This window comes from Microcaecilia unicolor, chromosome 6 (genome assembly GCF_901765095.1).
Source record: "Microcaecilia unicolor chromosome 6, aMicUni1.1, whole genome shotgun sequence".
Taxonomy (NCBI): domain Eukaryota; kingdom Metazoa; phylum Chordata; class Amphibia; order Gymnophiona; family Siphonopidae; genus Microcaecilia; species Microcaecilia unicolor.
The window spans coordinates 319,546,799-319,568,574 of NC_044036.1; the positions used below are offsets into that span (position 1 = coordinate 319,546,799).

At 44.5% G+C, this 21,776-nt stretch overlaps 1 protein-coding gene across 2 annotated transcripts in view; it reads right to left on the reverse strand.

Moving 5' to 3' along the window:
- Window positions 1-21,776, reverse strand: part of TMEM104 (transmembrane protein 104) — a 147,734-nt gene that overhangs the window by 104,294 nt on the left and 21,664 nt on the right. For both annotated transcript variants that reach the window (XM_030208332.1, XM_030208330.1), the window contains exons 3-8: window positions 18,749-18,870; window positions 16,912-16,993; window positions 14,900-14,999; window positions 14,263-14,343; window positions 7,484-7,583; window positions 6,059-6,161 (exon numbers count right to left, since the gene is read on the reverse strand). In XM_030208332.1, coding sequence (XP_030064192.1) covers window positions 6,059-6,161; window positions 7,484-7,583; window positions 14,263-14,343; window positions 14,900-14,999; window positions 16,912-16,993; window positions 18,749-18,870 — 588 coding nt within the window. The remainder of the gene's footprint in view (window positions 1-6,058; window positions 6,162-7,483; window positions 7,584-14,262; window positions 14,344-14,899; window positions 15,000-16,911; window positions 16,994-18,748; window positions 18,871-21,776) is intronic.

The window sequence follows — 21,776 nt, forward strand, 5'->3', positions numbered from 1 at the left end:
AAATACTGTTGACAGTACTCAACTTACCAGTCTTCCCCCCACCCCCGCCCCTGAGCTGCACAGCACCTCACTTGCAGCACATGACAAAGTCATCTACACCTGTCTTTTGCCATTTGTGAGACACAAACTGTACAAATTGTCCAGCTTCGGCCTTTTGCCCAACATAACACCTCTATTATGTTTTGTGAGAGCCAGTAGCACAGGAAAATGTTATGCAGGTGAAAGAAAGTATTCAACATATCAATATCCTAAATATCCTAGACGCTAATGTCTTGCAGTCAATGAAGAAAAAAACAGAGACTGAAAAGAGGTTGGATATTTCAGCAAGACAATGATCCGAAACACCTCGGCATCGATATACTTGTAGGGAAGAAAGATGAAGGTTTCAAAATCACCTTCACAGTGTCCAGACATGAATTTTACTGAAAATCTGTGGGGAAATCTCTAAGCATGTAGCGCCTACAGGGAGATATAAGTGTTTTCAGCTAGAAAAGTGGGGAAATATTCCAAAACCACTTAGCTGGCTACAGGAAACGTTTGAAAGCAGTATTTCTGCCAAAGGAAGTGCTCCAAAGTACAGACTGGCAGAGGCAAACGTTTGGACATCCTCTCATAGTCATTTTCTTCTCAATTTGTTAACCCAAAAAAAAAAAAAAACTGCAAATAAATGATAAGTTATGCCTTATATTTAACTTGGTACCTGCATAAAATTTGCGTCAGCTTCTCTTCAAGTTGGGGGTTTACTAAAACATGTGATTGCACCAGAGACACCTAAACCTCTGCAATACAACCACACATTTATCTCCCCATAACAGCAGAGAAATGAAGAGAAAACAAACCCGACTTTGACAAGAAGCGATATGCGACAGGCAACTGGTACATATTTATTTATTTATTGCATTTGTATCCCACATTATCCCACCTATTTGAAGGCTCAATGTGGCTTACATAGTTTTAACAACATAGTCATTGCGGGTTCAATGTGGCTTACATATTTTGTTAGCAAAATCATTGTAGGGTGACAGATACATTTAATATTGTGTCGAGGTTAGGTAAGGGTAGAAGGAAGAAGAAAGGGGTGATTAGGTAGTTATAGTGGTTAGGCAGTTATAGTAGGTGAGTGTCAGGCGGATTTGTGTGCCCGTTAGTTACTACTACTACTACTTCTACTTAACATTTCTAGAGTGCTACTAGGGTTACGCAGCGCTGTACAATTTAACAAAGAGAGACAGTCCCTGCTCAAAGAGCTTACAATCTAATAGACAAGTGAACGGTCTCATTGTATGCCTTGTTGAAGAGATATGTCTTTAGAGATCTGCGAAAAATAGTTGTTTCGTTGATTGTTCTCAGGTCTGTAGGCAGTGCATTCCACAATTTCGTGCCCAAGTACGAGAATGTGGTATCATGCATCTGCTTGTACTTTAGTCCTTTACAACCGGGGAAGTGAAGGTCGAGGAACTTGCGGGATATATCCTTAGCCGTGTAGGCCATAAACTGGATGGGACAACTAGTTTTTAATTAGCCATCATCTAAGTTGTTGTCATTACTTCTGTTGATTTTTGCGAATAAAAAAAAGACTAACATATTTAAAAGTTACCTGAACAATCTGTGTACACTAAAGCCATCCATCCAATAAAGGGTGCAACGGATTGCAGACTAAGAAAGAAAACCAGTTTCTGTGGCAGTACCTCTAACTCTCCCCTCCCCCTCACACCTCACACACAGAAATCAGACATCTGCACCATTCCATGATTGCCTCCATTCTTTTATTCTGAAAGGACTAATGACAATTATCTTTATGAGTAATAGGCATAATATCATTTAGACGCAGGGAGTAATTAAATACGAAACCACTTTCCTGATGAGCTCCTTCTGCCAGGGTTCGGAAGATATTGAGAGGCAGAGGGAAATCTTCAATCATTTTCCAGTTTTAAAGGAGGAAGCCAAGACGCAATTTGATAAAGCAATAATATCTCTTTTAAATAATTAAAAGAAGTTGTGACGTTTCTTTGCAGCGCTAGCACCAGGCTCCTACTTCCTGCAGAGAAGCATTGGGCACGACACACGGAGGGGTTACAAGATCTCCCCAGAACTGACGCATGTAATTTTTTTTCCCAATGGTCACATCTTTTACAGAACTAGTCATTCATCACCCAAGCACACTTTAGAAAAGTCACACGCACATTTCTTGCGTGTTTTATACTATGAAACAGGATTTTGTTTTAGATTTGTCCATCTATTTCTCTGTGATGCTGACAGGTGGAGGGTGGTAGGGACAAACCCAAAAAAGGCATGAAGTGGTGAAGTTGAGGCCAGAGCAGAGGAGCTAGTAGAGTTTGAAGCCCTGCCAGGTGACTAAAAGGAGGCATGGCCAGAGCATCTAAGCTGACAGGGTTCCCAAAGCAGGCAAATCAAGGAGAGAGCATGTGGGGTGGGGGGAAGAGAGACACAGAGAGAAAAAAAAAGTGTTAAGGGGGAAATAAGGAGCACAGACAAGAAGTAGAAAAACCACAGGAGCAGAGTGGGTACAAGAAAGCATGAGGAGAAAGTGTATGGTGAAGTCAAGAGCGTAAGTGTGTAGAAATAAACAGTGTGAGGGAGATGATGTAAGAGAACGAATGCAGGGGGAGAAGGTAAAGTATGGAGCGAGCTAGCATGTGGAGAGGGTGTGGGACCATAAAAGTGTTTTGAGTTGCCAGGCAATTCTAATTATCTTCTCTCCATGTTAAACCCCTTCTGAATTCCCAGACTAGCAGAGGGATCATCTTACACAGAAAGGAAATGTCAGGTAATAAAAATAGTCCAAAGCCACTCTGAAGGCAGTCAGAACTCTCCTGGCAAGACGACACCAATAATCCAGTGGCGTACCGGGAGGGGGGGGGGTCTTTGTCGGCTCCGAGTTCGCTAACTTCGCTCGTTCGCTGCAGCTCCCTCTGCCCTGGAACCCCCCCCCCCCCCCAGCGGCATGCACCCGGGGAGGGGAGGTGTCATTTCGCAGGGGGGGGGCACGCTGCACCCAGGGGGGGGCGCATCGGTGATCCGCCCCGGGTGTCATCCAGGCTAGGAACGCCACTGCAATGATCCCCAAGAATTTAAATCACCTCCATATTTAGCTGACCCCTTTGGCCAAGAAACCGGGATGCTAGAGTTGTGTGCTGTATCACTGTCTCCCAAACCCCGGTGCAAACCTGAGAGCCGGGTTCAAAGCCAGGATACATCATCTATTAGCATCCTTACATCTCCTTTACATGACAACAGCAGTTCTCCTGTTAAGTTTGTTTTCCCTTTCTGCTAAATCCCTTCCGTGCAGTTCACTTTTGATAGATGATACCACCATCTGCTGCTGTGGCTTCACCTCACAGGTAGAGAGATTATGACTTCAAACGAAAACACACTGGAAGAAAATCTTAGTTCTTGAATTTGTGCGTTTTCCAATAATGTGATAAGGACAAACACTGTATTCTAAATATATGCAAGATGAGAGCAGTATACAACAGAAAAGGTGAACGTGTAACAAAGGGGTGAAGGGAAGAGGCAACCCAAGGACAAAAGGGACAATGTATATACAAGAAAGAGGGAGATGAACATGAGGATGGTAAAATGGGGCAACTGTGTCATTCACTCTCTTCAAGTGAACAGTCAACAAGGTCATCCTACCACTTAATTGCAAACCTTATGTAGTCAAGTGGACAGGTCCAACTAGCGAAAGCCACAGGATGGACAAGCAGATCCATGCTTCCATGCTACCAGCAGTACAGTACCAGATATAGAGTTGTAATTTACCAAGAGAGGAAGACAGTACGGGGGAGGGAGGGGGGGAGATCTCCCAGCATCTATACTAATAAGGCCCCACCAACACTGAGTGCCTCAAATGGAACCGAGGCAAAACCTCACCAACAGAGTTGCAGAAAATATCACTACTGTGGCACACAGGAATTATAGAGGGTAATTATTTCTAATAATACAAAAAGTGGCCAGTATAAATAACCATTCCACGCCTGCTACATCTCATTACCAGAATCAGTGGGCCATTTCCAATACACTGTACCCAGCTACCAATTAGCAAAAACTAATTATCAGGAGACAGCAAGGGAGGACATTAAACAAATAGATTCTGCGAGACTGGTGAAAGGGCGACAAACAAATCTGAATTTGGTCACCCCTGAAATAGTACACTGGCCCCCTGCGGTCACAGAAGAGGCAAGTTCTGGCTTTAAGGGTTCACTACAGACAGCGACAGAACAAACAATGTGCAGAGGAGAGAAAACCAAACAGAAACCTCTTTGCCCGGTTTGGTGCACCATGAAAAGTTTCATTTCTTGGCAGCCCAGTCATGTGGGGGAGGGTGGGGTCATTTTTTCCCCACACATAAAAAGGCTTCCATAAAGTTGCATATTCATGTAACACTTGCAAAATGTAAAGCTTCACACAATCTGCATGTAAGCGTTCCCAGGGGTGTAGTTTGGGCAGAGTGGAGGTGGAGTTAGGATAAATGCATATTTTATATAAAATACACACATATAGATATTTATGCCAACTTCAAAGCAAATGGAAACGTATGTGTCGGCATCTGAGCGCTACTGGAGTGGGATCTGGGGAGCCTTTGTTATGTTTAAACCCTGTTTATCGAATCAAAATTACAACACAAATAGCTGCATTATTATACCATATCAAAGACAATCTCATACTTAGTTCTCTGCACCTTAATCATACCGTTGTGTTTAACACTTTTAATATTTTCTCCCCCCCCCCCTTCAGTCTTTTATATGCTGCACTAAACACCATCAATCAACAACAAGAACACACTTCGAACGAACTATGGAAAATTCAAAATCCCCTCTCCAAGCTGTGGTAGTCAGCATAAATCAGAAACATTTCTATATTTGCTGAAATTGAGTCCACTTTGCTGTTGTAAGATCTTGTATTCCAACTCTTTCTATTTTTAATAAAACTGTTACTTGTGTGCTCCAGTGCTATTGTAGATGCATCTGCCGCCATCTCTACCACTGATATTGCACATTTCAGAAAGCCCTTCATCCCTTTTGGTACAAGGGAGGGAGCCTATTTTATAAATATGCCACCTTTTTGAGACTTACACTCCACACAATCTACAATTCTTGGAAGTTAAACTGTACAAAAATTAATACCAACAAAAAGTCATAATAAAATTACATAACATTTAACTTGCCATTATCATCAAGGACAAATATACCAAGCTACCTTGTACCTATCAATGCCATACTCTTGTGCCTCAGTGGCATGCCTATAGCTAGGTAGAAAGGCTCAGTGGCATGCCTATAGCTAGGTAGAAAGGCGTGGAGAGGCTTCTAAAAACAAACAAATCTTCAGACCTCCTGTTATAAAAATCAAGCCCACAGAGGCTAGAACACATGCAGCCAGGTTCAGAAAGGCTACGAAAGGGGAACTCTGGATGAGAAGCCTTTTCTATTCAATGATGCTGGATCAGTGCTACAGGAAGTATAAAGCCTGATACATCATGTACCACACCGTGGGAAACAACGTGCGCTTGCTAGACACAAACAGAACCACAGAGTTACAACAGAATCAACCCATGATACTTTTTAAATCTGATTTTTAATGGTGATTTTTCTTTTTGTTATGTGTCATTTTATATTGTACTATGACAACTTATGATTGTTAATTTGTTATATTTTGACCAAGGATGTACTTGAAAAGTAGCTTACTGGAATTTATAACTAAAGATCCCCCCCCCCCCCCCAAAACAAAGATGATCTCTATCCTGAAGATCTGCCGCTAGCCTAATCTCTTGGTGGGCTGCACTGTACACAGGGCTCTCTGTTAAATATATAGACCACCAAACCAGAACCACCGAGGGTGACACTAGTTTCCATCCTGTTCTCAGGACATGCAGTGAATGAAAGAGAAGAAACCGTCTGCACGCGAAGCTGAAAAGAAACCGGAGAGAACTACTGGGTCTTGGGATACAATATCCATAAAGCAGACAGGAATTAGAGAAACAAGAGCCAGAAGCAATCCTGGAGGCTTTACGATGGAGGTCACCATCTCCGAGACTCACCAGGTAGATCCTGTAGGCATCAATCCGTCGCAGTGAACCCCAGCACTGGTCGGTGTCATTTTTCATCTCTTTGCCAACACTGCAGGACTGATTACCAGTTGAACTGTGTGACAGTGGTTGGACGAAGAAGAGGAGAAAGTCATTTGCATACATTGATCCTGTACAAGTTCAAAGATGAAATCTGTATATAGGGCCTACTGAGGTTAAGGGGGGGGGGTGGGGAGCCAGCAGGGCTATTTGTCCTGGGTCTCACATAGAAAGACATCATCCATTTGTTTAAAACAATAAGTTTTATTTGTTTTTTTTCTGTTAAATGAGAAACTGATAACGGAGCCAAATTCTTAAAATGTACACTGAACACTGTTCTTACTCTTTCTGAAAGATTACCTTTCTTTGGCACAACATATACGTAACCCAGAAAATGGCAGCTTTCTTGGAAGTGGCAAGTTGTACTTGCTAAGAAGCTCAAAAATATCTGAACATGCTAAGCACGTTCTCAGGCTGTCTACATCAATGGCTTCGGATGAATATGCTTTCAGTTTTTAATTTGTTTTTATACCCCATCATTGTTCTACAATGGGGCAGGAGCTCCTCAGTGGGCTGGCCATGGTTATGACACTAAATTTTTCCTGAATTAAAAACGACAGGAAAGCATTTTTAAGATAAACACGTTTTACTGCAAATAATTTCAAGGATTGTAGACTAAAACCTTCAGGTAAGCAAATGAGAGTCGTATATTACTTCTACAGTTAAAAGTCTGGGACCTCAATCTGCACTGGCCCGGGTTTCTGTGATTCTCTGAAAGGCCCTGCATGCAGACACCATGTAACATAATAGAGCCCTGTATTTAAACAGTGACGTTACTGACAATAACATTCAGCCCCTACATATATGTACGTATAAAGAGCTCCGAGCAATAGAAAGCTCACCAATGCATGGGATAACAGGTACATTCACACTAGGTATATAAAATGAATTAGGAGCAGTGATGTATCTGTGCATGATGCAGCCCAAGTGTCACGGAACAGTGCCTCATCGTGCAAACTGAACAGCGCTCAGCAAAAGCATGCTAACAAGTGCCTGGCGACGTGCAGACAAGAACACAGATTAGAGCAAGAACAGATTCAAGCATGCTTGGTGACAACCACTGAGCAAGTGCAGAGGTCAGAGCAACAATAGGCTGAAGCATGCTTGGTGATGCCCACTGAACAAGACTCAAGCATGCCTGGTGACACGCACTGAGCAAGTATAGACTCAAGCATGCTTGGCGACATCCACTGAACAATAACAGAGATTCGAGCAACAACACACTCAAGCATGCTTGGTGACACCCACTGAGAAAGCACAGAACTCTCAGCAACCACAGATTATAAGTTACCAGTAACACTCCCTAAGCACACAAGAATTAGAGAGACTAGAACTCACCAGGTCACCTGCATGAGGGAGATGGGAACGGCAGCCGCATAGATTGCGAGGTCTCCATAGAGATAGATAATGATGCAGAAGTAAAACAAGTTGATTCCCACTAAAGCAAAAAACAAATGGGAAAGTGTAAACTTCAGAACTGCAGACTGTGCTCCCCAAGAGAGATCTGGCCTCCATGATATCCCCATCATAGTCAGCACATCACAGAGACCTGCTAACTGTCTCTTCTACCAGCTCCTTGACTCTCAAGTAACAGTGGAGTGCTACAATGGCTACTCCAGAAGTAATAGCCAAAACTGTGGCAGGATCTAAACATGATTAATGCAGATGCAGAACGCAGCAGTAAGAGAAGGTAGGTGATTCAGACAGTAGAAAGGAGCCAGGTGCCTTGAGTGTTTGCTTAGTCACATGGAATTTTTAAGGAGGGCCAAAGAGGGCAAAATGCAAATCAATAGGCAGAGGGTGGCCATGGTAATAATAGACCAGCAGTGGTGAAGCTGCTTTAGGATTCTAAGAAGGTTGCAGTAATTTGCACATCGAGTGGGTGGCTGTTTCCAGATAATCCAAACTGTCACCAAACAGTGAGGTTTTTATATCAAAGCTAAGTAGTGAAAGGTGGAATAAGTATGGGACTTGTAAGACCCAACAAGGAAGATAAGACTTGGTGTAACCAACCAGTGGAGGTGCTGAAGCCCAGCACTGTAATGGAATGTAAACATGTTTTGGACCCATACAGTAGAAAGAGGATTGACTGATTGTTAATCACAGGTGAGCTAGTATCGGTTGATGTATAAAAATTCAAAACACTTATCTACCCAAAATGGTAGAGATTTGGGTTTCTCAACCCAGATTAGAGCAAGAACAGACTCAGGGAACCCCAAGCTAGTCAGGTTTTCAAGATAGCTACAATAACTATGCCTGAGATATTTGCATATAATGGAGGCAGTGCATGCATGCATGCAAATAAATAAAGTAAATACACAAATATCTATCTATATCATGCATATTTATTGTGACTACCTTGAAAACCAGACTGGCTTGGGGGTTTCTCCCAAGGACTGGATTGAGAAACCCTGGCACAGAACAAGACAAACAACTGAGCAGACTGTATGGGCCAAACTTGTCCTTATCTTGTCAATTTTCAACACACCTATGTAAATTATATATCTGTAGTATGGATTTGAATTTAATGGCTTGCTAATGCAGCTTCCTCACCTACAACTGCTTTTGGGAATTCCAGTGAACAACTGATTTTATGTTTTTGATTTTACCATGGGCCTGACTTTTGGGTTCACTGCCCTCTTGACAGGCAGACTGACCAAAAAGTCAGCCCTTGGCAAAAATCACTAAAAAAAAAAAAAAGGTACACACTAAAAAATTAGAAAAAAAAAAGCATCAACTGTTTGCCAGCAGATTAAAAAAATGAGATGTAAGTAGCATGGCTTCCTGAGCCATTACGTCTAGCTCCATCCCTGGCTGCCTTCAAATCCGGGCTAAAGGCCTACCTGTTTGATGCTGCTTTCGACTCCTGACTTGTCCCTTTTATCTTATCCTTGTGTCCTCCTGTCTGCCCTTCCCTTATCCTTATTGATCCTGTCTGTTTGTCCTGATTTAGATTGTAAGCTCTTCTGAGCAGGGACTGTCTTTCTTCATGTTCAATTGTAAAGCGCTGCGTACGACTGGTAGCGCTATAGAAGTGATTTATAGTAGTAGTATGGGCCCAGCTGGGGAAGCACAGTGCTCCCCGCAGCAACTCCTTCAGTTCAGCACAGACTACTCTCTTCCTTCTCAGCTCCCCCCCCCCCCCCCCCCACCTTTCCGATTCTCTTCCTCAGTTACCATACTGATCGGGCAGCGGCAGGGAAGAGAGCAGTGGCATGGAAGATGCCGCATCCTATTTTGCTGCTTGGCCTGGGCTGCCGCTCTTTTCCATGCTGTACAGTGTCCCACAAGGTTCAAAAACTTTCAAACTGGGCCTCGGGTGGTAAAGAAGGACATGGCCAGAGACCACGCAACCCTCCTCCTCACTACTACATCAGGTCTCATTTGAAGAGACAGCCCCAAGCTATGACTGGAGCCGCTGGAGATTGAGTGATTGCAGCCATTGTGTCTGGAGAGGACACTGTGTGAAAGGGGTTAAAGGGGATATGTGAAAGAGATGCTGTTAAGGCAGAGGACTGCGAGACAGTAGCTGAGAAGACTGTGAAGCAGGGGGATGCGGAAGCAGCAAGGGACACTTAGGGGTAGATGCATCAAGCAAACGTAAAAAAATCAGAAACGTTAAAACCTTTACCGAATTTCAAATAACGAAGCATGCTCCAAAAACACAGCCCCAAAAAGTTTGGTGCGGTATTGGAAAGAACGATGCACCAATCCCCGTCGGTAATCGGCTCGTAAAGCATGCGCAAAGCAGCCAAGCGTTATGCTGGCTGCTCTGCGCATGCCAGAAACGTTCAAAACACAGTCAAATCGCAAGCACATGGCTCCCAAATCAAAATAAAAATAAAAAAAGGATCGGGAGGGGGCAAGGGCGCTCATCAGGAGTGTCCTGTACGGACGGCCTTGCCCCCCCCTCCCCACTTTCCGCCGCTCCCCCCACCCCGAAAAAGCAAACTTCTAGAAGCCCCTGCCCCCTCCCTTCCTCACTACTCTCTCACCTCAGCTCCGCCTCCCGACATCCTCCGTCCGTGCCCCGCCCCCTTTTGGGGTCGTCGCCGCCATTCCCCTCCTCCATCGGGCCCCCCTTCCTCTTACCGGGCCCGTGCAGCGCCTCTCTCCTCTGTCCGAAGGCGCTGCACGGGCAAGAAGAAAGCCTGATGCCTGCCTTCGCCCAGCTTCGATGGCGCGTCTTTCTCCTGCTGGGCCCGCCCCTTTCTGACGTCGGTAACCTACGTAGGTTACTGACGTCAGACAGGGGCGGGCGCAGCAGGAGAAAGACGCGCCATCGCAAAGGCAGGCATCAGCTGATTCAGCTTTCTTCTTGCCCGTGCAGCGCCTTCGGACAGAGGAGAGAGGCGCTGCACGGGCCCGGTAAGAGGAAGGGGGGCCCGATGGAGGAGGGGAATGGCGGCGACAACCCCAAAAGGGGGCGGGGCACGGACGGAGGATGTCGGGAGGCGGAGCTGAGGTGAGAGAGTAGTGAGGAAGGGAGGGGGGGCAGGGACTTCTAGAAGTTTGCTTTTTCGGGGTGGGGGAAGCGGCGGAAAGTGGGGAGCAGCGGGGGGGGGGGGCAAGGCTGTCCGTACAGGACGCTCCTGATGAGCGCCCTTGCCCCCTCCCGATCCTTTTTTTATTTTTATTTTTTTATGTGTTTTCTGAGGTCCTTTGGACCAATCACAGCGCTTTTAGCTCTGCTAATGCGCTGGGATTGGCTCAAAGTTTGTTTATTTTTTCACTTAACACTTTTTCCTGGCACAGAGCTGTCCTAACGAGAGGTCCAGACCTCTCGTTAGTTTTCCTGCCTTTTTCCTGCGTAAAGGCAATCGGAAAAGGTTAGTGCATGTCGTTTCAATGGGGTTTTCACACTAATTGCTCATCTCCATTCCGTTTTCGTTAGCTGTTACTACCGTCGAAAAATAGGCTTTAGTGCATGGAAAGGATCGGAAATTCTTCCTTAAGGGCTCATTTAACGATGAAAAACGTTTAGTGCATCTGGGCCTTACTTCTTTTTCTGCATTTTTGCGTTTACCTGGGGCCTCATTTATAGGTACTATCTACCCCCACAGCAAAACATCCATAAACAAGATACCAAGGGGAAAAAATTGCTCACTCCTGTACCACACTATAATTAGGGAAACAAATCAGTAATGAATTTTACAGGCAGGTATAGTTTTGGTGTAGAGAAGGCATTTTGGATGGGATATGAAGAAATTTAAATTCTTATAGTAAGCATTTCTCAATGCTTCCTTCCAAAATATTTCAATAAAGGAGAAAGTCCTTTAATGATGAACTCCTTCCCTTGGAAACGAGACAAATTCATTAAGCTCTCTGGTACAACCAATTTGCAGTAAGTTAAGATAAAAATAGCTCTCCTCTTTGCTGACAGGGTCCTGTGACCGTATTTATCAAGTGCTACCACTGAATACAAGACCAGAGAGTTGATGAGCTCGAATACATCTTTAAATACAAGTATTAACGCCAGGTTTCTAACTACAAAGAGGGAGATGGGCCCACAAATCAGATGAGTAAACGTCTGAAACATGGCAAGAGTAAACAGAGGCTTTGGAAGGGGAATGTGAAAGACACAAGGAACAGTGGAAAACTATTCACAAATTATGGATACGATCTCGGTTCAGTAGACTACTGAAAGCTCTTCAGAAGGAGGTTAAAATGTTGCATGTGCTTACACTGCCCCCTGTTGACTCTGGCCAAAACACTGCAACATGATTCACATTTGGGTAACTGATTGGCCTGGGAAGCAAAAAAAGTGCCTGTACTGATGCAAAAATCATGAGTACTTTTTACCCATAATCAGGGCACATTAGTCATCTACTGCCATAGGAAAAAGCACAAGCAAAACATTTGTGCCTGCTTTTCCTGCAGGCAGAATTTCTTTGTTACATTTGTACCCCGTGCTTTCCCACTCATGGCAGGCTCAATGCGGCTTACATGGGGCAATGGAGGGTTAAGTGACTTGCCCGGAGTCACAAGGAGCTGCCTGTGCCTGAAGTAGGAATTGGAACTCAGTTCCTCAGGACCAAAGTCCACCACTCTAATCACTAGGCCACTCCTCCACTGTTGCTACTAGTTGAGATTCTACATGGAATGTTGCTATTCCACTAGCAACATTCCATGTAGAAGTCAGCCCTTGCAGATCACCAATGTGGCCGCGCAGGCTTCTGCTTCTGTGAGTCTGACGTCCTGCACATACGTGCAGGACGTCAGACTCACAGAAACAGAAGCCTGCGCAGCCTTCTACATGGAATGTTGCTAGTGGAATAGCAACATTCCATGTAGAATCTCCAATAGTAGCAACATTCCACGTAGAATCTCCAATAGTAGCAACATTCCATGTAGAATCTCCAATAGTATCTATTTTATTTTTGTTACATTTGTACCCTGCGCTTTCCCACTCATGGCAGGCTCAATGCGGCTTACATGGGGCAATGGAGGGTTAAGTGACTTGCCCAGAGTCACAAGGAGCTGCCTGTGCCTGAAGTAGGAATTGGAACTCAGTTCCTCAGTTCCCCAGGACCAAAGTTCACCACCCTAACCACTGGGCCACTCCTCCACTGTTGCTACTAGTTGAGATTCTACATGGAATGTTGCTATTCCACTAGCAACATTCCATGTAGAAGTCAGCCCTTGCAGATCACCAATGTGGCCGCGCAGGCTTCTGCTTCTGTGAGTCTGACGTCCTGCACGTACGTGCAGGACGTCAGACTCACAGAAACAGAAGCCTGCGCAGCCTTCTACATGGAATGTTGCTAGTGGAATAGCAACATTCCATGTAGAATCTCCAATAGTAGCAACATTCCACGTAGAATCTCCAATAGTATCTATTTTATTTTTGTTACATTTGTACCCTGCGCTTTCCCACTCATGGCAGGCTCAATGCGGCTTACATGGGGCAATGGAGGGTTAAGTGACTTGCCCCGAGTCACAAGGAGCTGCCTGTGCCTGAAGTAGGAATTGGAACTCAGTTCCTCAGTTCCCCAGGACCAAAGTTCACCACCCTAACCACTAGGCCACTCCTCCTCCACTGTTGCTACTATTTGAGATTCCTGTTATTACTGTTGTTATTCCACTAGCAACATTCCATGTAGTACTCTGCCCTTGCAGATCACCAATGTGGCCGCGCAGGCTTCTGCTTCTGTGAGTCTGACGTCCTGCACATACGTGCAGGACGTCAGACTCACAGAAACAGAAGCCTGCGCAGCCTTCTACATGGAATGTTGCTAGTGGAATAGCAACATTCCATGTAGAATCTCCAATAGTAGCAAGATTCCATGTAGAATCTCCAATAGTATCTATTTTATTTTTGTTACATTTGTACCCTGCGCTTTCCCACTCATGGCAGGCTCAAAGCGGCTTACATGGGGCAATGGAGGGTTAAGTGACTTGCCCAGAATCACAAGGAGCTGCCTGTGCCTGAAGTGGGAATCGAACTCAGTTCCTCAGGACTAAAGTCCACCACTAGGCCACTCCTCCACTGTTGCTACTATTTGAGATTCTACATGGAATGTTGCTATTCCACTAGCAACATTCCAGGTAGAAGTTGGCCCTTGCAGATCACCAATGTGGCCGCGCAGGCTTCTGCTTCTGTGAGTCTGACATCCTGCAAGTACGTGCAGGACGACTAACAGAAGCCTGCGCAGCCTTCTACATGGAATGTTGCTAGTGGAATAGCAACATTCCATGTAAAATCTCCAATAGTATCTATTTTATTTTTGTTACATTTGTACCCCACGCTTTCCCACTCATGGCAGGCTCAATGCGGCTTACATGGGGCAATGGAGGGTTAAGTGACTTGCCCAGAGTCACAAGGAGCTGCCTGTGCCTGAAGTGGGAATCCAACTCAGTTCCTCAGGACCAAAGTCCACCACCCTAACCACTAGTCTACATGCATTAAGTTTCCATCTATACATGTTATTTCCCTCCCCTCACCTAAATACACCCTCACGAGCACCACCAGACAATGCAGGCAGAGTTACATGTTTAAGCGTATGCAAGTTTAAACAGCCCACTTCCACAGATGGCTTTGAATACTTCACTCGTACTGAGTGCTCAGTGCCCAGGCTGAGACTTAATGTACCTTTCTGTGCAATACCAGCCCTTACCTTTATGGAAGAACATGGATGCCATCTGCCCCATTTCTACCCGCTCCACAATCTCAAAAAAGTCACGTGATCCACGTCGCTCTGGTGGGAGAAAGGGGAGGGTCAAGAACCAACAGAAAAAACAGTCAGCCCTCCCTCTGTTCTTTCATCTTGGCAGCAACATAGAAGATGTCATCTGTTAAAGTCATGGCAACGGTTAGCCCAGCGGCAGTGCTGTGTACTATCTAGTTCAGCTCCTGATCATGCCTTCTGCATAGCAAGTTGGCTGGTGATGCTACAGAGGCAAAACATTTACAGCCCTGGGGTGGGGGGAGGCATGGTCATTTAGAGCCCATGACACAGGATTCTGAGGGCAGAGGGAGAGATCATTAGACAACGGGGAAGAGGTCAGGTAGTTCTGAATGAAGATTCATGGTGCCAGATGGCGTGGGGGAGGAGAGGAAGGGGAGAAGAGGATCAAGCTATTGGGTCCCCAAAAATATACATGTTGTAAACGTGGCCACCTTGGCAGTAAAAGGCAGGGACACCTTTTATGACAGTAGGACTCAAGGAGGTCAGAGACCGAGGATGGTTTCTGTGACAGCTGGACTCAAGGTGATGGGGATGAGGCGATGTGATGATGGAGAAATACACTCACGCACTGACAGGATTGGACGGGTCTCTGACCATTCGAGGCCATCCTGGATCAGATTCTCATTATCAGAACATTCAGAAGAACACGAGTCGTCCTCCTCCACCTGGAACACAGAACACAGCACATCGTTTTGCTAGCCTGTCTCCTCAGTGCTGAAGCTAGAACGAGGTTCATAGAGTGAGAATAGCCATATTCCAATCTATTCTTTCAGTGAAGGGAATAGAGAGTGATTACAATCACCTGGGCAAGCTCACTGCCTAGTTAATTTATCATAAATAAATAAATGTATGTGATCTGTGGATTACAAAGAATAGCAAGATGTCTTTTTTTTTTTAATCACACGGGAATTTAACTGGACAACTTTATTCAGAAATAACCAGACATTCAACCTGTGCCATACGAACAGTCCAATGCCACCGCTTTATTTCAATTTATGCATCTCACTACATGTCTACAAGGGGGAGGGGGAAGAGAAAGAGGGGAATTTTCACTAGCTAACTCCCAAAGTTCGAACATTGGCTCCCAAACTATTGGCTCTTTTCACAAACAATTGGAATGGCAACTATATAAGAGGTTCAACTTCATAGGACCATCTCACCCTACATATGGAATATCCTACTACTTGGAAAACTCAAGACCAGAATGCAAGCAATTCCACTTTATTACAACTGTAACCTCGACTAGAAAGTAGCATTGACACATACACAAGTCCAGTACTGAAATAGTCCAAAAGACAGTCATTCTTCTTTATTGAGCTCTATCAAGACATAGTAACATAGTAGATGACGGCAGAAAAAGACCTGCATGGTCCATCCAGTCTGCCCAACAAGATAACTCATATTTGCTGCTTTTTGTGTATACCCTACTTTGATTTGTACCTGTGCTCTTCAGGGCACAGACCGTATAAGTCTGCCCAGCACTATCCCCGCCTCCCAACCACCAGCCCCACCTCCCAACCACCGGCTCTGGCACAGGCACAGACCGTATAAGTCTGCCCAGCACTATCCTCACCTCCCCACCACCAGCCCTGCCTCCCAACCACCGGCTCTGGCACAGACCGTACAAGTCTGTCCAGCACTATCCCCGCCTCCCAACCACCAGTCCCCGCTGCCCACCACCGGCCCTGGCACAGACCGTATAAGTCTGCCCCGCACTATCCCCGCCTCCCAACCACCTGCCCCTCCTCCCGACCACCAGCTCTGGCACAGACCGTATAAGTCTGCCCAGCACTATCCTCACCTCCCAACCATCAGCCCTGCCTCCCAATCACCGGCTCTGGCACAGACCATACAAGTCTGTCCAGCACTATCCCCACCTCCCAACCACCAGCCCCGCCTCCCGATCTTGACTAAGCTCCTGAGGATCCATTCCTTCAGCACAGGATTCCTTTATGCTTATCCCACGCATGTTTGAATTCCGTTACCGTTTTCATTTCCACCACCTCCCGCGGGAGGGCATTCCAAGCATCCACTACTCTCTCCGTGAAAAAATACTTCCTGACATTTTTCTTGAGTCTGCCCCCCTTCAATCTCATTTCATGTCCTCTCGTTCTACCACCTTCCCATCTCCGGAAAAGGTTCGTTTGCGGATTAATACCTTTCAAATATTTGAACGTCTAGGTCCAAGGTAATAGCTTCAGTAGGTAAGACTTTGGACCAGAAAAGTGAATGTGGACTATGGTAAAGTAGATTGTGTGTTCAGATTTGTTCTTGTCAGTGGCACCCAAGAAATTCTAGCTATGGGGTGGCAACTTTAAAAGTGTGTCTTTTATCTTTTCTGTACACTTTTAAAGAAGTTGTCACCCCATAGCTAGAATTTCTTGGGTGCCACTGACAAGAACAAATCTGAACACACAACCCACTTTACCATAGTCCACATTCACTTTTCTGATCCAAAGTCTTACCTACTGAAGCTATTACCTTGGAAACCACAAAACAGGTGAATAAAAGGCTTGATTTAAAAATAAAAAAAAGGTATTGGGGGGGGGGGGGGAGGGGGAAATAGATGAGGATTACTTTCTCTTTTTCCTGCCTCTTCCAGCGGAGCTGAGCATTCGCAGCAGCCATGGCCTCCGTGACAAAAGTTGTGGTCATAAAACTAGGAGAAAGAAAAAAACATAAAAAAAACAACAAGATTACTTATGAACAATGAGTGCTGCCATTGAGACAGATCACAAATACTGCAGGCCGAAAGCAAATGAGGCTGCAACAGAATGTGTGCAAAAAATATGATCACTACAGTGCAAATGGTGAGCTGCTTGTGACACGAACTGGGCAAGGCACCAAGTCACTACTGAGCTCGAGCTTTGCAAGGCAAGCTAGCTATGGACAGGACACTACTATGTACTATAATGTTCAAACAAAAGGACAGAACAGAAAATTAAAGTTAAATTGAAACTGCGAGATGACAGCTGGCTGTGACACTCATGGCACCTTGTCACCCGTTGTGTAAGGTGTCATGGTGGGGAGCCTTGCAAGGCACCAGATCACAATCCTGAATGAGCAGGTTTCCACAGAATTCCCTATGCATGACCCATCAAAAGAGAGTCATTATTTCCATTTGCCAAACAATAATTTCACTTTCTTTTTGTTAGGATACCAAAATCAATCTTCTTTAGGTCAACAAAATGCTTTGTAATTGCCCTCCATGCTACACTCATTTATCAAGATTAGTCAACAAATTACTCTTCCTGGTGTGAAAAGCCAGCAAACCTTCAATGGGTGCCATGTAATGATTTTCCACCTCCCTAGCAGGGACTGAAGGTTTTCTACAGGATACATGCAGCAGCAGGACAAAGAACTCAGTGTGGAGCAAACCCAAAGTGACAACTGAAATCCCAAAGCCCTCAGCAGCAGAGTGAAATATTAAAAATCAAAACACTGTCATGAAATGCCTACCACCCACCTATGGTTAACCCTGCGGCCCACCTAAAGGGTCTGTCCTAGCAGTCCTCAGGCCTGCCTGCACCTGTGAACGTGCTCTACAATGACATACCCTCCACCCCACTGGGTTCTCTTGCCTCTGGGCAAGTCTCTCACCCGCACATTATCTCCTCAGTGGTTTCTAAAGACACTGGGCCACAATCCCAGAGGTCCTACAGTTCCTAGAAAATACATACAGACCAAGAATACAAACCACCAGGATTCTCAGTCAGTCCAGGACAACAGAGCTAATAAACTAATAGGTTTATTATCAGAAAAGTGGAACAGAACAGTGAAAAAAAGATGAAATTAGAAAAACAATAACAGGTAAAATAACTGGTATCAACAGTAAAACTAACTAGACATTTTATTACTACCTGAATAGTACCTGGGGAGTTCAGAAATATAACTGCTCACAGGTTTTTGAACAGTTTCATTGCATTGATATTAACCCTCCACACTCCCTCTCTCTGAGACTGGGGGAGTCCAGTACATTCTGGCTGGATTTTGCACTTCAGGGCTAATCAGAACCCAGGACATTAGCACTGAGAGGGTATTTGGCCAATAGCAGTGCAGATTACTTTCTCCTCAGGGCTTAAGCTGAAAGGAAAACAGTCATCTCTGCAACAGCTTTAAAGCAGAGGACAGACACCACCTGCTGGCCAAACAAGAGAAATGCACTGGGGAAAAATATGCCATAAAGCCACATAATAAATAACAGACATAAGTCCCTTGTTTTGCCACACACTGACCTCCAGATTCCCATTAGCTATCAGGGTCACAGAGGTACAGACAACTGGGTAGAAGAAAGAAAAATATACAGGCTATCACGCTATGCAGAGAGAAAAATGCTGATGGACAACTGAAATAAAGACCAAACAGAGAAAAACTGACACAAATGAATAACAAAGATGAAGGAGAAACAGCTTACCTCATGAAGCCCAGAAACATGATAAGAACGAGACTGACGAGCCAACCAGCAGTAGCAAAGGCCTTGGGCATGGTGAGAGCTCCTGTTCCCACAATCAGGTTGAACATGTAGACCAAGCCCACCTGGATTCAATTGGAAAAAGTATATTTATTTTTTAATTATTTCCACGAGTTTATAACCCCTGTGTGGAATGCTTTGGATCTAAAGTGGGAGGGAGGGTAATTTAACAACAGGCTGTTTATAAAATGTGCCAATAACAATAAATGAATGGTCTTTCCTACAAAGTAGATTTCCGATGTGGATATAGTATTATAAAAGCTACACTGGGTGCGTTTTGAAGACTTTATAAAGGCAACTTAGGCATGAATGTGCTTTCATAAAACAAACTTCCCAAACTGCCCCCAGCAGTGCACAAATGCAAATATACATATGCCATGCAAGTTTTGTCAGAACGCCATTCTGGATACGCCGATATACAAACCATGTAAAAGAATGTGCCCTTATTCTTAATATTCTGCCTTTCTGTGGTATAATCACAGCGGTTTGGAATATTAGCAACAGGTACTTTCGCTCTGTCCCTAGTGAGCTCACAAGCTAAGGGGCCCTTTTACAAGCTGCGATAAGAACCAACGCATGCTTACCTCAACAAAAAAAGTGGTGTACAGCAGGGTGTGCTGAGGTATCCGCAGTAATTTTGGCAAGTGTGTGCGCTACTCACATGCTAAAAATACTTTTTTTTTTTTTTGCAGTAAGGCATGTCTGGCAGTGGAGAGTGGACATGTTCTGTGCCAAGAAGTCAACGCAGCTACATTGCTGTGTGTTAACCAATTAGCACTGCATAATGGGTGGTAGTGAGGGCTCATGCACTATTCTGTTTTAATGGCTACACGCTAACTGCAAAATTAGCATGTGTCCATTAATACAAAAAATAGGAAAATTTTGTCATTTTACCCCAGCGGTACAAATGGCTTTAGCGTGCAAGAAAGACCCACGTAAGGCCACTTTTTACTGCTGTTTTGTAAAAGGGCCCCTAGGTTTTGCACCTGGGGCAAGGAAGGGTTAAGTCATTTGCACACACATTCAGCCATGCACTTTTATAATAACCATTTCCCATGGGTAAAACTTGCTTTATAATTACTACCTTGAGTCAGGTTTTCAGGACACCTCTAATGAATATGCATGATAAATTTGCATACAATGAAGGCAACAAACATGCAGATCTCTCTCATATGAATACTCATTAAATGTATCCTGAAAACCTGAACTGCTAACAGTGAAGACTAAGGCCCTAATGTTTTCTGAACCCTACTACAGGGTTTCTCAATCCAATCCTCAGGCTATACCAATACAATACAATACCATACAATGCGTTTTCATTTACCAAATTCTGTTTGGTCAAGTCCCATCATATATGAATAATCTTACTGAATTACCCCCTCATAACGCTGTTTCATCATCTAGAGACTATCTTGTCTATATTTCTCTACCTGTAAGAATGTGATATATAAAACAATTTGCTCTGCTAATTTCGCCTATCAAGGCACCAAAATGTGGAATTCTCTTCCTAAATCAAGTTTACAGATGATTACCTAACTTTTAGAAGTCTTTTGAAAACACATTTCTTCAGTCTGGCCTTTCTGAATACAAAGAACTCTATTTGAATTTTACCCACATCCTTTTCTTAATCTCATTTCCCATCTAGTTCTGCCTAATTATACTCTCACCTAGCCACCCTTAATTATTTGTTTGTCCTTAAGACAGTCGAAATCCCTGGTTCTTGCTGCACATGTATTAATTTGCTTCTTGAACTTATTGTAATTTGTGTTATATTCTGTACATTATTATGTTTTATTCACTTTATTGTTTGTTTGTAAGCCACATTTAACTTGAGTCTATTTCAGGCTAATGTGGGGTATAAATATCATGAATGAATAAATAAATAAAATAAATACCTAGCGAGTCACATTTTCAGGATATTCACAATGAACATGCAGAGAATGGAGGTAGTGCATGCAAATCTCTCACATACATACCGTATTTTTCGGACTATAAGACGCACCGGACCATAAAACGCACCTAGGTTTTAGAGGAGGGAAATAGGAAAAAAAAAAATTTTCCTTTTTCCCCAACTCTAAAACCTAGGTGCTCCGGTGCGTCTTGTCCGAATCCCGCCCTCCCCCCGGCCCTGTCACCACTTCTTCCTACTCACGCGATCTTCCCTGGTGGTCTAGTGACGTCGGGGCAGGAAAGAGCCCCCTCTTTCCTGCCCAGCGCGCTGCTCTCCATCCTCCTGTATGCAGCCTGACGGTCTCGGCGAGATTCAAAATGGCCGCCAAGACTTCAATTCTCGGCGGCCATTTTGAATCTCGCCGAGACCGTCAAGCTGCATACAGGAGGATGGAGAGCAGTGCGCTGGGCAGGAAAGAGGAGGGTCTTTCCTGCCCCGACGTCACTAGACCACCAGGGAAGATCGCGTGAGTAGGAAGAAGTCTACCTTCGGACTATAAGACGCACCCCCCCCCCCCCAAATTTGGGGGGAAAAAAGTGCGTCTTATAGTCCGAAAAATACGGTACTAACTGAGGATATCCTGAAAACCCGTCTTGGTATGTCCCAAGGACTGGGTTGAGAACCCCTGCCACAGAGAAAGTCAAGCAAAAATATTAACAGCTGTGAAAATCTTAAAAACAAGCCCTACAAAGCACAGTGCCCCACAGCTCAGGAGCAAGTGGAGTACCAACTGGAGGACATGTTGTTCCAGTGCTGGGTTTTACCCCACTGCACGCATGGGGGCTTTTAGCTCTGAATTCTGGAAGCATGATGAAATCCATGCATGCGGGGGTGGGGGGGGGTAAAGGCAAGATTTGTTGTCTATTGTTTTTCTGTCTTGTGTGTTTAAATGTTAAACACAAAATAAAAACATTTTGCAGGTTTATAATTTGTAAACCATTTTGCATAACTGTTCCATGAAGAGAGTAAAGACAATTTTATAATTATAAAGTCTATGCTGGAAATCTGGAGCCAACCAGC